General features: G+C 35.7%; 1 protein-coding gene across 1 annotated transcript in view; it reads left to right on the top strand.

Moving 5' to 3' along the window:
* Window positions 1–15,337, top strand: part of FAT4 (FAT atypical cadherin 4) — a 155,550-nt gene that overhangs the window by 126,421 nt on the left and 13,792 nt on the right. Inside the window, exons 11-14 of the mRNA XM_081303696.1 lie at window positions 4,184–4,288; window positions 8,282–8,589; window positions 13,409–13,497; window positions 14,322–14,501. Of these exons, the coding sequence (XP_081159822.1) occupies window positions 4,184–4,288; window positions 8,282–8,589; window positions 13,409–13,497; window positions 14,322–14,501 (682 nt within the window). The remainder of the gene's footprint in view (window positions 1–4,183; window positions 4,289–8,281; window positions 8,590–13,408; window positions 13,498–14,321; window positions 14,502–15,337) is intronic.

Raw genomic sequence — 15,337 nt, 5'->3', positions numbered from 1 at the left:
GGCTGTTGTACAGTAATTTTCTTGAGAAACTTGACAAATATTTGCTTTCATAAAGATGGAAAGAGAAACTAAGAGTCATTGTGAAATTACTACAATCATATGAATATCACTGATGATCCTATGACGAGAAAACTATAGAATGTAAAAGCCCCTTAGTGGATAGATGTGAAACTTTCTTTGAAATACAGAAGAATGGCTCCTGTAGGAGGATAAAAGCTCAGGTTTTGTTTGGGTTTTATCTCCGGGAGTGAGATTAGGCAGCTCACTTGGGTGACATGTTGCCTTATTAGGGCATCCGTGTCTTAGGTTCCAGTAGATGAAGCACCTCATACTTCTGCAGAAAATAAGCACGTGTTTATACGTAAGCTTCTCATGAATACCATGTGGTCATCTATAGGCTCCTTGGGTATGCTTTTAAGTACAAAGGTAAAATAAATGTTTTGTTTTTGCTTTTGTTACTGGAAACCCTTATTCAAACATGGGAGACCATGGCTTTTATTTTGATGTAAAAACCATAACGGTATCAGTTAGGACATTTGGATGAACTATCTTGATATAATGCCTTTTACAATAAGGAGAAATATTTGCAGATTATGCAAAAACAACTGCTTTCTGCTAAAATCGCTTTAAAAGTTAATACGCATAAATATTCAGAATGACTTTCACAAATCTGCTATAGAATCATGTTTGTGAATAAAGTAATTAGATGTAAAATGGACTTTGATAGTTTCTGCTAAGGCCCTCTTCTGCTATCCATGCCAAGCAGTATAGTATCCATGCCAATTGATGAATGGCAAAGCCAAGAGACTAGTTCATTCTTCTAAACAGCTACTATGACAGTAAACATATTGTAACAGAAAAAAAGCTCCTTGCTTTCGTGAGGCCAGTAGGTCTGTGTTGCTATCAGTAAACTTCAGGCCTCAAGGCACTGACAAGTACTGTTAATTGACCTGTAGCTCTAACTGACTTAATGATCCCAGAATGTGTTTCCCAGTTCTGCAACCCGCAGACTATTACACCAGGAGCATGAAGAGGGATTCCAACTGCTGCATTCTGCCCACATAGTTAGGCTGTGAGTGCTGCAATTTTAGTAGACAGGCCTCTGCAGAACAAGACAGAATTTGCTATTGATTTCTAGTTGGGTAATAGGGAATGAAAATTCCAAACCTGAGAAATATGAAGTTAGAGGCTTTCTTTTCATTCTGAGTAAAATTAGAATATACTTTTCTCAAAAGAAAAAATTTTCTTTTAATAACAATTTAAATTAAAACATTACACGTTCAAATTGTGACTTTGAATCTAAATATCAAGCATGGAAAACTCTTTGATATCATGAATTGTAAAATAATTTTTACTCATTAAATGGAGAACTCAAAATAAGTCTTTGAATGGTAAATGATTTGCATACTCTAACACCAACAAATAAGACTGTTTTCTGCACTCAACAACATTTTCCTCTCTTTAGCCCCTAATAACACATTTTGGTTTTGACAATTATCTTCTAAGAAAAAAATTTTAAAACTCTTCTAAAATGATAAATAAAAGGCTGAATTTGTTTTCTTGCGACAGTTTCTATGTCTATCATGTATTCGAAAAATCAGATTCCATTGAGAATTTGAGTGTTAAAAGAAATTTGTTCTCAAAGCTAATATTTTCTTAGTTTATAACTTCTTTTGTTACTTTTGAAGTCACTGGATTTTTTTTAACACATGAGTAAGTCTTATTTATTTCAAGATAAGTTTTGAACTAACTTCAATAACCTATAGTATATGTTTATATTGAACTTCTATCTATAAAATATCACATTGTAAGGAGTAAATAAGATAATTAATTCAGATAATTACACACAAAACCACCTAAATTTATTTTGCTGTTATTTAAATTAAAAATTTAAATGATAGTATTTTCAACAGGATTCAAAAAAGAGTAGATCTCCACAGGAGGTGTGACTTGGGTTTCCACCCTCTTTTACTTAGACAGCACAGGCGCCCTGGCACTGGACTCCACACATGTGGCAGTCCACCCCTAAGTGGCTGACCTTGGCTTCCCATTGCCAGTCTGTGGGAAGTGAAGTTGGAAATTGTGAAATTCACCAATGGCCATGAATCGAAGGTCATCTTGAATATGCCATGAGATATATGAATCTCTGTGTGTAACATTGCTTTTAAAACCACTCTAGAAGAAGTTTTGAGGAAAACAAGGGGAAAATAGAAGGTAAAACTGTACTTATTCCAGTTGCATATGTGAAAATTATGTACATTTTTAAAGTGAGGAAAAAAAAGGAAGAAGTGGGTTGTGACTTTCCTGATGGCAAATTCATAGTAAAAAGTTCAGTCAGCGGGTCTTATTTATTTTCTATTGGGCAACAATGGTGTTGTATTAAGAAAAAAAAAGTGCGTATCTCTAAAATGGCCCATAGCACATCCAGTTGGGAGACACCAGAGGAGGGGATCTGCTATAAAACAGCCCCTAGTGTGTGTGGAATTGTGCATACACTTATGGTAAAGTCGCCTGGCCTGACACTTTATTGTAGCATGGCTGCAGTACTTAAGACCTAATTTGTGTGCCTCTAAATTAGCACTTGTTTACTCTTATGTTCTCTCCTTAGAATAGAAAAGTATTTTGAAATTTTTTTTAGCTCAGTGTTTTGCCTTGTAAGGAGGCTACCAATTATATTTATAAAGGAAAAAATGTTGTGTTTCTGATTCTGTGATGTACAGAAATGGGCTTAGTTAGCAGTGTCATGAGGTCTGACTCATATATAATTTCAGACCAGAACAACTGTGGCTACATAATCAAGCCACAAATGCAAAACTAAGTTAAACAAAAGCCTTGACTCTGTTTTCACTGAAGCTGTTATGATGAAATCCATCATCTATGCTCAATACTAAGTCTAGATGTACAGAGAAAGTATATGTAACTTCATGAGGAATACAAAATAAGCATCAGTGGACGAAATCATGTTTGGAAGTAGAAAAGAGCTTCACAGAAATCAACAGTGGTAACTGAATCCCTGTTAACCAAGGAGAATTAACTAAAAACTGTAACTCCTCTCTGGTTTTTGAAATTGGGAATCTAGAGACGATTCTGATGAGTATATTAGCATATTAAATAATTTAAAGTCAAGGACGCTGGTATTAGAATACATTTCAGTTTATATTTTAAAAGAAACAACAACAAAAATCTAATAGGACTTCCACTATCAGTTTTATTTGCCAAGTGATAAAATATTCAATCACAGCTTGGACAACCTAAGTATGGAAGCAGAGATGTGCAACTTCTTGGGCAAGGTGTGAGCCTCTCAGGGCTTTATCACCATCACATTTAAGTGTCCCTGTTTCTTTTGTGTGGCTGGACCCCACTTTGGGATGGAAACACCATGGGCTCCTTCGCTTTCTTCACTGTGACTTCTCCGTTCACTATCATGCTGTGGATAAAAAGCACTCAGTCAATACTAATTGATCTGATTTAACAAGAGAGTATGAGAAAGTCTTTGTACACTGAAAAGTATGTTGCTGAGGTGTTATTGTTTCAGAAAAAAATACAAAGTATACATATTCTAGTCAGGAATATTAATAAGTATTTCCAAATGTGTTTGCAGTGTTTTCTTAGTTTTCTCCTTCACAAAAGTTCTGTAAAGTCCAGGGATGTTTCTTGAGAGTGGATAAGATTAATTCCTAACTTGACAAGCTAAATGAGATCGATTCTTACCTTTGACAAATGTGAGTCAAGGGATCTTCAGAATGGAAAGAATACTGTATATGTTTCAACTCTCCATTTATAAAATGAGAAAGATGAGGGAGGTCTAGAAAGAAAATCGATTCAGCAGAAGCATTTCTGTGTTCACTATGTTGTTTTGCTGAAAACAGATTTTTCCCTAAGTTGATTATGTGAATTATTTTCTAAATATTATAATGCACATCTTTACAATAAGTCAGCTAAATAAGATTTTGAACCCTAAGTCCTCATCTCAGTATCCTCATGTCAGGTGAAATGCTCCTCTTTTTCTTCCAGATATGGTTTCTCAGGATAGATTTTTTATTTACAGTTATACTATAGTGCTATTAAAATAGTCAAGTGTCAGATTTTGTTTTTCAGGATAGATTGTTATATACAGTTATCTTATAGTGCTGTTAACATATGCATGTGTAAGATTTCTCTTACCGAGTTTGGTCCATTTTAGGGAAAATGTGTGAATCATCAGTCAACTACTGTGAATGCAGTCCTTGTTTTAACGGTGGCTCCTGCCAAAGTGGAGTGGATTCCTATTATTGCCATTGTCCATTTGGTGAGTATAATTTATATCAGGTATCGGTCTATTTTAGCACAAAGTTTAGCAATTTTGTCTTACTATGGTTATGAGTGATTAAGAAAACATTGTTTTGAACAAGTTATAGTAAAATAAAATCTTAAAGTTTTAACACTTAAAAATTAACTGTGGAAATCCTTGATCAGTGTTGCCTCCCCAGAGCATTTTGTAAATATATATGATGCTGTCCTGTTAGCCTAGAATTTATTAAGTGAAAAATTCTTTAATACTATTTGACATCATTTTTAATTTCAAAACTCTAAGGACAGTCAAAATGTGTTTTTTCTTGTTTTAATTTTTTTTTTCTTTTGCATTAATTTAGTTCCTTCTGTTAGAAGGATTTAATAGCTAGAAATGCAGTTCTCATGCTAGATGTTTTTGGATAATACTGAACAACTAAATTCAAACCAATGTGTTCTCTTCTGGAAGAAAGTTGGTAAGAAGAAGTCTTTGCACATGTACTTATTTACTCTCCTTAGTGAAGGGATGACGGAGTGGATTCCTTCCAGGGTCACCTTCATGTTTCACAGCACCGGGTCAGCCCAGACTGTGAGAACAGCTCTGGAGGAAGTCTTTACGTTGATTTAATTTCATAAGTTTGTGATTATTTCATTTATTTAAAGGCTACTTCAACCTTGATACATAGACTCCATCTCCAGATTATTGTCTTTCCTTATGTAAGAGACAAAAAATATTTTTCTGGTCTTTCCTTGTACACTTTATGAGACTAAATGGATGTAACAGGTGAAGCCCAATTTATAAAATAAAGAATGGAACTACAGTTTCTAGTAACCAGTAAACTCTATTGTTCCATAAGTCTCTCTACTTTCTTTTTAATCAAGGACAACATTAAAAGAGTGATAAAGAGAAGCAAAATATAAAAGCTTAATTATGAGCCATGCATTTCACCAGTGATTCTGCAGCCCAGAAATTGAGTAACTGGCTCCAAATCAGAACTGATACTGAGATACAACTGCCCCAAGATGGCATCCTGACTAGAACACAAATAATATTTCTGGAAACACAGACAAAACCTGAAGCCAGATCTATTGATTTACAAACTTTCTCTCAGATTCTTGATGCTCCCAGTGATACTTACGAATTAGTAAAAGGGTGTATCAAGGTTGAAGTAACCAAGACTTTAGGCCTCCTGAAAACTCCTTTACTTCTTTCAATAGTGTCTCTCTCTCTCTCTCTCTCTCTCTCTCTCTCTCTCTCTCTCTCACATGCTGGGCTTTGAACCTGGCCTCCTGCAGTGGTCTTAGCTTCCCACATGGTGCTCCTTTCTTTAGATAGCAACAGTCAGATTTCATTTTCATTGTAATGAAAGAAAAAGGAAAAGGAATTGGAGTGGAAAGGGGACAGTGATTTCCAGTGACTGAACAGAGGCGTTTACACATATAGGAAGTCCTTTACATTCTAATGTGAGGATCTGAGACAGTTAGTTCCAAACAGGAACAAATTGTTGCTGTGGGTCCTTGCCCTTACTGCCTGTGGGGTAACGTGCTGTGGGATCCAAAGGGACCTTCACACTTAAATATAGACGTTGTCAGCGGACAACATAAGCACTTATAAAAGAAAACAAAATGAAACAAACCACCAATAAGTAAATTTGAGATTACAAAGAAAAAATGAATTCAAAGGAGAAAAGTGTTTTCCTTCTCAAGAAAAATGTGGGTGAGATAGACAAATAAAAATGGCAGTTGGAATGCCTCCAACAAGTCCCTGGAGGTGGCTCCACAGGCGTCCTGTAAAACATCAGGTTAGGTGTGATCTTGAAGTTGGAAAAAACATTTCATTGTCTACCTTCTCATCAGGAAAGATTTGCTGTTTATATTTTTGAAAACAATTTTTAGATTTATATATATATATTAATATTAGATTGTGTTTTAGGAAAAAGAAAAAGTACTTCAGATACCAAGACAGCTTAAACTGCATAATTACCACTTCTTAGAATTGCTTCATTATTGTGTATGTAATATATATTATACAGATGCACATATACCATAACTACATATATAAGGTATACATGCAATATCTTACATAATTCTTGCTCTCTTAAGAAATGATGTTTACATCATTTACATATATACTGTACATATACACATATATATCTGTGTGTATAAATGTGCATTATATATCATTACTAAATGTCATGTATATAAGTTATTCTAATGAGAGCTATTGTGTGTGTATATTCATATTAGAGTAATTTTCATTTCTCTTGACCTTCATCTAGACTTATTGCATGACATTCCACAAGAAACACAAGTTAAAGACCTCATTAAATTTTATTACCACATTTAAAAGCCAAATGTTATTTTTCTGTAAAAAAATAAAACCAACAAAAAGAAAATCCATAAATATTTTCATGTTTGAAAATACAATATTGATTTGAATAAAGATGTAAAACATCTTTCCAGTACCTATATAATTTCTGCATATATTTATATTCATATATAAACTTTCATGAATTAATTAAAATTTAATCAGAAAAGACCTAGAACACAGTGCAAACATTTCCACAGTCATCTTCTATTTAATTTGCATGCTTTTTCTTTGATCTTTGACCACATCAGTTACTCTCTCTGTGTATAGAAATAATATACATATGATGTAATAATATCCAATTAATAAAAATAATAATCATTCATTGCATATAAATATATAATGTAAATATATAATTACTTATAATAAATATAATAAATTCATAATGTATAAAATAAATGTCTACTATATGTAGCATGTATTACAAATGATATGTATCATTCCTATAATTCCTTTGCCTTTTCTTCAGCTTCAGTTAAAGATTTGAAATAACAAATTATATATACTTCCTACTTGTTTATAATGTATATTATCTAAGTCTGGACAGAGAAAGACAGGATAAGGGACACCAGCTTTCGTAGCAGCTCTGGGGTATTTAACTTGAAGAATGTTTGGATATTAAATGTGATATAGTCAAAACAGCTAAACTAGATGAGTAGATCTGGCTTCAGGTTTTGTCTGTGTTTCCCATGGTCTGTCCCCTTGGGCAAATGTTAAATGCTCTGTAAAATAATGGCATTGGTTCCTCAAGCTGAACAATTCCCTGATTCAAAATTGAATGCATTTATGGAGATATGAAGCCAAAATGAAGGAATGAAACCTTTGAACGTTTGTCAGAGCCATGATGCATTGGCACAGATTAATTTTCCAATCGTTTGCCACAGTCTACTAATATTTGTGGGAAAAGAATTTTGGCGTGGCCTTGTAACTTTAATAAAACTCTTTTTTTTTTTTTCAAGTTGGAAAAAGTACTGCACAAACAAATGGAAATGCTGAATTTCAGAAAAAAAAGAAAGTTATTTTAAAGTAGCATGCTGTAAATCTTCTCCAAGAGGGTATGAAACAAGAAAGAGATAAGAACTAAGACAGTTATATCCTTCCCTAGGAGCGGCGGCTCCTTTCCCTCATTTTGTGACCCTTAAAAATATTCTAAGTATAAAATAGGTTTTTGTTTGTTTTCAAGTCAAAACGAATGAGTTTATTGTCATCCTCAATTTAATTGAAGTTGGTTTAAGAATTAAATGTTGTGAAGAAAGTAACTCGATTGAAAATTATAATTTATAAAGCAAAATCTTACAAAGATCAACAAAGTGCTTCTGAAAGATTTTCCAGGAGGAAGCTCTCTGGATGTGTTCCTTTCCTCTAAGTCCCAGAGTTTTACAAAGGAGGCAAACTTCGACATGTTCCCCAATGTGTCAAAGAGAAAACAATGTTCTCGGCTTGTCATCTCAGTTGTGGCCTTTAAAGATCATCACCGGTTCTGCTTCAATATTAGTGTTTACTGTATTCTTTGGGCAGTAATTAAAAAAAAAAAACCTTTAAAAGCATGATTCATCATTATAACTTAAAATATTATAATTAAAATAATTTGATTAAACTTCACTGGAATTTGTTACATTAATTTTTCAATTTTCCCACCTCCAGGTGTCTTTGGAAAACACTGTGAGTTGAACAGTTATGGATTTGAGGAATTGTCGTATATGGAATTTCCCAGCTTGGACCCCAATAACAACTACATTTATGTCAAGTTTGCAACTATCAAAAGTCATGCTTTATTGCTTTACAACTATGACAACCAGACAGGGGACCGGGCTGAGTTTCTGGCCCTGGAAATTGCTGAAGAAAGACTAAGATTTTCCTATAATTTAGGCAGCGGTACATATAAACTCACCACCATGAAGAAGGTGTCAGACGGACACTTTCACACTGTGATCGCCCGGAGAGCAGGAATGGTAAGTAGCTTCATGTTAGCCCTGCACCCTTGCTGCTGGATAGCCATTAAACTAGACCTCTTAGGACAGTATGGACCAGCTGCAGGTTGAATGACATCATGTTTACTCATTGGTTGACTAGTTAGCTACCAACTTGAAGAGGCTTTAAGTACTAATGTTCTCCTCATGCTAATGATGCTCCTGGTTCCCAAACAATCAAAAGGAGAAAGTAAAGACAAAAGCCCACTGCAAGGAATTCCATCGATACTCCCTATATATTCTGAAAGGCCATGTTAGGACTATGTTTAAAATAGCCACTTTTCTAAGTGTTCTTCCCCTACGTGGAGAACCAATTTAAAAACAAAGGTGACACCTTTTCTAGAAATCAATGACTTACAAAAGATGACACTTTATACTTACTTCAGTACAATACTTTATTATCCTTATCACATCAGCACCTAAATAAATATGTTGTCATTTGTGAAGTGCGTTGCTATGTTAGGGTGAGCTTGATTTCATGTTTTATTTTTCTATCTAAGGTATTTTCAGAATTACAATTCCACAATATTGAAGGTTTCTATAGTATATAATTGTCACTTTTATTACATAGCACTCATGTGATAATAACAGTGACATATTTATTTAGGAATTATGTTTATTAAACAAATAATTTATTGAACAAACATTTTATTTATAAATACAAATTAATTATTTCTTAATATTTGTCACAGTGTAATAAAGTGGAATTTCTTTATCTTTTCAAGCATCTCTTTGTGGTTCCCCCACTTGTCCAATAACTATCAAGTGTTCTGAATAAGTAAATGTCAACAAACTATCTTGAAGAATTTGTATATTTTCATTTCAAGTTTTTAAAAACTTAGTTGCTGTTTGTAAGATTTGTATTTCATCCTATGAACATGAGATGGAAGACAATGTATAAATAAATATGTTGTCATTCCATGAACATAAATAGAATTGGATTAATATTAAATTATCTATTGAAATGAAAAATTAGCCAAAAAACAAAATGATCACTCTTAAAACACTTTTTAATGGACAAACCTGGGATCTAAATGACCATAGTTTTATTTCTTCACTCCATGACGAAGTACAGCTCTGTCTGACCCAATGAATGACATGCACCTGACAGCAGTAATGTTTTTGTCACTGAGTTTTGGGAATACTTTATAATGTAGGAATACAAAAAAAAAAAAAAAACAACAACATCCAGAAACAACATTTAAAATATTTGTGGGGTTTTTGCTAGTTTTTCTTCTAACTATAATTAATTTTAAAGGCAAAATTTCTGTGCTTTCTGTAATTACCAGTTTCACTAGGGCATGGGTTAGCAGCTGGGGCTTTCCACCCATATCCGGCTCACTGACTGGGGTCCTACCAGGTTATTGGGTGTATACTGTTTAAATAGAGGTGAGAAAACAGCAAAAACATTGTAAAATTTTATAATGTCTTCATATTTATACATTGTCTTCCATCTCATTAGTAATTTGCAAGTAATATTCTCTAACTGTAACATTTGTCTAACATATTTGATTTATATGATGTTTACTGAGTAAAATTGCCCCAACATTCTGCAAATGAGGCCAAAACTAACAAAAAATTTAACAGAAAATAATTGTAATTTAGATTATTCATATCCTAAAAAAATGAAAAGATCTATTTAAAAGTACTAATTTAGAGCTCTGATTGGTAGTAACTCAAGGTGTTTATTAGAAGGGGATTGGGGAAAAAATCAAAATTTTGTTCTCTGTCTGTTTTTTCCCTTCCTTCCTTCCTTCCTTCCTTCCTTCCTTCCTTCCTTCCTTCCTTCCTTCCTTCCTTTCTTTCTAACAGGGATTGAACTCAGTGGTGGTTAATAACTGAACCATAACCCAGCACTTTTACTATTTTATTTTGGAACAATTAGAGCCTCGCTAAATTGCTTGAACTTGCAATCCTCCTGCCTCAGCCTTCTGAGCCACCGGGATTATAAGCATGTATTACTGCACCCAGAAAAATTTGTTCTCTAAAATTGGAATAATGGTAAACCTACATTTCCACATCATTACATAGATAAGTCTGAATCACATAAAATTCCAGTTCTCTTGTATAAAACAGGTGGTTACATAGGTACTTATCATTCTTGAGTTGCCATCAACACTGTCCCTGTATAGACTTTGGAAATTGAAAAAATGAATGTTTTACTCCATGTCCAACTGGACAAAGTTTGAATCATGACTAGTGCCTCAAAGGCCATCCTGACTTTGATAAACATTAATACAGGCAGAGCAAAAAGTCTTGGACACAATACTTGTTTGGATACAATCCTAGTTACTGCACTAATTTCTGCTTGAGAATTTATAGTGTGTAATTCCACACCTGTGTCCTCGAGGAAGACTCTAGACATGTCTGCAGAAGACAAGGCTCTCGGTGGTTGATGGAGCCAGCAGGATTGAGCCTCACAGAGTGACAGCTATCACGAGAGGTGGGGTGCAAGTAGCTGGGACTTACATTAGCTGTAGGATCTCCTAAACTTCCCTGAGGAGGGACAGCAGGGATTGCCTCATCCCACATGCAGTTCCATGCGAGCTAGCCATATTTCTGAGATGTTCTGACGAATGTTAGTGTATAGCACACATGATTTTACCTGACAACCTCCAAGGAGCTTTAAATGTCATGAATGTGTGCATCTGTCAAACAAGGACCTGGGAGCCAGAGGAGAGAAGAAGGGATGTCACTGTGCAGTGTGCCAGACGGGGTAGAGAGGGGCTCTTCCAATTCACATTGGTATGCGGCTACAGTCAACAAGTTTTGAATAATGGCAAATGAGAAAAAAACACCCCTGTCACTCGTAATTCAGTCATAGGAAAAATGTCTCACTACATCAAAAAACTTCCAAGGAAGGCCCCTGCTGGGTTTTGAGTTTGTTATTTTCTACAGTTGAAAATGATTCTTTTTTTTTTTTTTTTTTTTTTGTGGAAAGCTGGCAAAATCATTAGTCTCTCAGCTTTTAATCATTGCATAGTCAGGATAGAAATGTCTCAATTTACAGTGGAGCTGGTGCAGAGATTCAGCAGGATGAGGAGGAACATTGAGCTCTCATTGAATTGCACCAGAGACTATTCCAATAAGTCATCCCCTCATGACTCTTTCTTTGAGTTGTATCACCAAGATTTTAGAAAGTAGGAAACTTACACTGCATAGAAAGGTTGTTCAGTGCACGGGGCCATGGTCTGAGTTTGGTTTTCTAGCTGAGGCATTCATGGGGGTCTGTGGGATGCACTCCAGTGTGCCTTCGCTTCAGGGAGCCCAGGATGGATACTTGGCCAGTGTCTGCAGAGCGATGGTCACTCAACAGGAGCAGCCATGACAACTCAGTGCTGCTTTTGAGATTGAATGTCACTTCATTTCAGAGATAATGTGAAAGAACCGCAACTGTTAACGTAGTAAACCAAATGGGGCATGTGCATCTTGACATAGAATTGCAAGGGAATGAGTTTCCTGAAAATGCTGGTGTTTGTCATAATTTACTTGAGAAGGTAGCAGTAAAAAAGTTCATGTGGCCCACAAGAGTTCGTGGGGCTTAGAACAAACTGATATAAATATTTTTTAAAAATTTAATGCACAAACATCTTGAATTGACACTATTCAGTTCCTGGAATACAAGACATTTAAGATAGACTTTTATAAATTGCCCATCCCAACATACATTTTCTAGACAGTCCCTAAAAATCATAAGCAATGCTGATAAAAGTGGGCTCTCAAGGCAATGAATGATTTCTGTGGATAACAGAAGCCGGCTGATTCCTGAAGGTGGAACTCTTGCTACCTGGCCCTTGTGGCTGGCTAAGGGGCAGTGTGCAGGACCTGCTACTGTGGCACTTCCTTCCTTGCTTTGCTTCTACTAAAATTAACCTCAAGTGACAGTTGTTCTCATAAACGGATACTTGCATGGTATTTGTATTTCCCTTATGTAAATGTAGCAAAGCTGAATTAACCTTGCTCCGTGGCGTTTGAGGAAGGTGTAAGAACCCTATTTCTGCTTGGGGAGACACCTTCATCCTCCTGTGCTTCTGGGTTACGCCTCTTCCTGTGATATCCTGTGTTCCACTACAAAGAGAGCTTTGGTTTCAAGGGGTCTGCATCCCTTAGGTTGCAAGCAGTGACCACTATGATTGGGGTTCCTTTGGGGGAATTTCTCCAGTCTAGCCATATATAGCAATACATTCCAACTGTATATTGATGTGCTGTGGTAGGTTATTAAAATAATAATCTTAACACACAGAAGAACACTATTTGATGTTTTTCTTCATTTCAAACTTCAGTTGTAATACAAATATTAATATTTTCACAGATTGCTAGTGTAGTATTTATATTGTACTTTCAACATTTTTTAATAAATCAAGATGAAATATTAGAATAAGACTTTTGAAAATTGAAAGTTGAATGCTTTTTTCACTTGTTAAAATAGCTCAATAATAGAATAAATAGGTTTATGAACATGATGATCCCAGGAAATAGCCCAGAACTACTGTGTGATATTTTAAGGAAAACTGACGATTCATGACATTTTATTTTTTCATAAAATGAGGAAGCAGGAGGGAAATTTTCAAAGCACCCTGCTACCTCTTGTGTGTAAAAACACTCACAGTTTGGGTTTTAAAGACATCAAAGAGATATGTGCTATAATTTAATATTTGTAGTAAATTCTGTGATTTGTCATGTCTTGTATCACCCCAGATCACAGTGTCCTCACAGTGTCAGAATCACATCTGCACAGACGAGTCCTGGGTGTGTGGGGACAAGGGGCCCCATAGTGACATTCCCTGCTCTTGCTTTGCAGGCAGCATCCTTAACCGTGGACTCCTGCTCCGAGAACCAAGAACCTGGGTACTGCACCGTCGTCAGTAATGTGGCCGTGTCAGATGACTGGTGAGCAAAGTGACTAGTCTGAACTTTATTTTCACATGACGTTTCAAATTTACACATTTAAAAATCATTATGAAATTTAAATATTACATAAAAGCTTAAGATAATTTACTCATAGAGATTCTCATTCTATGAAATAAAACATTGATGATTAATGACATTTTGTGTCACAGTTTTTTTTTTTTGAAAGGCATTCTAAGAGATGAGGAAAAAACCAAAGAAAAGAGAGTTTAGTGCAGTCAATGTTCTTTGAAAAGTTTACGAAGGAGTTGCAGGTTACCCGAGTCCTGGGGAGGAGAAGGATGGGGAGCCTAACTGGTCATCATTCTCTAAACGTGCCATGATGGCTAACATGTGCTTTGACAGCCTCTAACCCAGAAACACAAGAGTAGCCTAACAAAAGCACCCTCCAGTTTATTAAGAACAGAGAAAAGCACACACCTTGAGCTGCACTAGTCCACTGGCTGGCAGACCATCTCTAAAGAGAACGGGAGCTGATGCCAGCCGGGGAGTGGCCCTGCTTTCACGCATTCTGTCTGCGCAGCTGCTTCTTGCTGACTCAGCATTGTTATATCCGTCAAATTTGACTAATTTAAGATATGATTTTCACAACTTGTTATTATTTTTTAGATCTTGAAAACCAAACAACTCTGCAGGTATCTTTTTTGGGGGCACCCGTGCCAACCTGCAGTGTTTTCCATTGATGTTTACCACACCATAACATGTGCAAGAACAAGTCAGATTTACTTTTATTCCCCCAAAACTAAGCATTTTTCAGAAATCTCTCCTGTTAGTCCTCATATCCTTATCTTCCCTTTCTTATTCAGGACTCTGGATGTTCAGCCAAACCGGGTCACAGTTGGAGGTATCAGATCGCTGGAGCCGATCCTGCAGAGGAGAGGGCACGTGGAAAGCCATGACTTCGTGGGCTGTATCATGGAGTTTGCCGTCAACGGAAGGCCTCTGGAGCCCAGCCAAGCCTTGGCAGCCCAGGGCATTCTGGATCAGTATGGATTCTTTCTTGTAATTTTAGAGAAAAATGCAGAAGTATATGCTAATTGGACATCCAAAGATGAAATTATCGTGCCTAGTTCCCTAAAAATACCACATTTTAAATTATAAATGTCTGTTTATAGCTGATAAATTTTATTTGGCATAAAGCGTGATACCTAATTAGACAATTTTAACTTTCTGGAGTCTAAGAAAAATATCTCTGTGTGCATGCATGTGCACGTGTTCACCCTTCCTTACAGAGCTGGGAAGATCAAATGCACTTAGGAGATGAAGGACTCGTTGCCATATGTACATGTTAGCTATCGTGTTCACAGAACACTTTGTTTGAAATTAGTTTCACTAATAGACATGCATGTGTTCTCAAAACCTTGACACAGTTTGAACAGTTAATTTCTTTCTTTTTATTTATTTATTTTGGTAATGGGGGTTGAACACAAGGGCACTTTACCACTGAGCCACATCCCCAGCCCTGACAAATTTCTCTAGGTTGCTTAGAGTCTTGCTACATTGCTGAAGCTGGCCTCGAACTTTTGGTCCTCCTGCCTCAGCCTCTTTAGTTCTTGGGATTATAGGAGTGCTTGGTTTAACAGCTAATACCTTAATTAATTATAAACTCTAAGACTTTTTAAAGATTTGAGTATATATTAGGTTCCCAGCAATGACTTAGGAACTGAAAAAATCACATTTTATTTTAAAAATTATTCTTGCTTCCTTTGAAAATTTGAAAAATTTAGGGAAAAAATGTAAAGAAGAAAATAAAAATAACCTCTGACCTAACCACCCAGGAACAGATACCCTGAGGTTATTATCATGTTCATGCCTGCCTAGT

Source organism: Spermophilus citellus, assembly GCF_964194105.1.
Source record: "Spermophilus citellus genome assembly, chromosome: 8".
NCBI classification, from domain to species: domain Eukaryota; kingdom Metazoa; phylum Chordata; class Mammalia; order Rodentia; family Sciuridae; genus Spermophilus; species Spermophilus citellus.
Note: the sequence above shows the minus strand (reverse complement) of the source record. Positions and strands in the feature narration are given on the sequence as shown.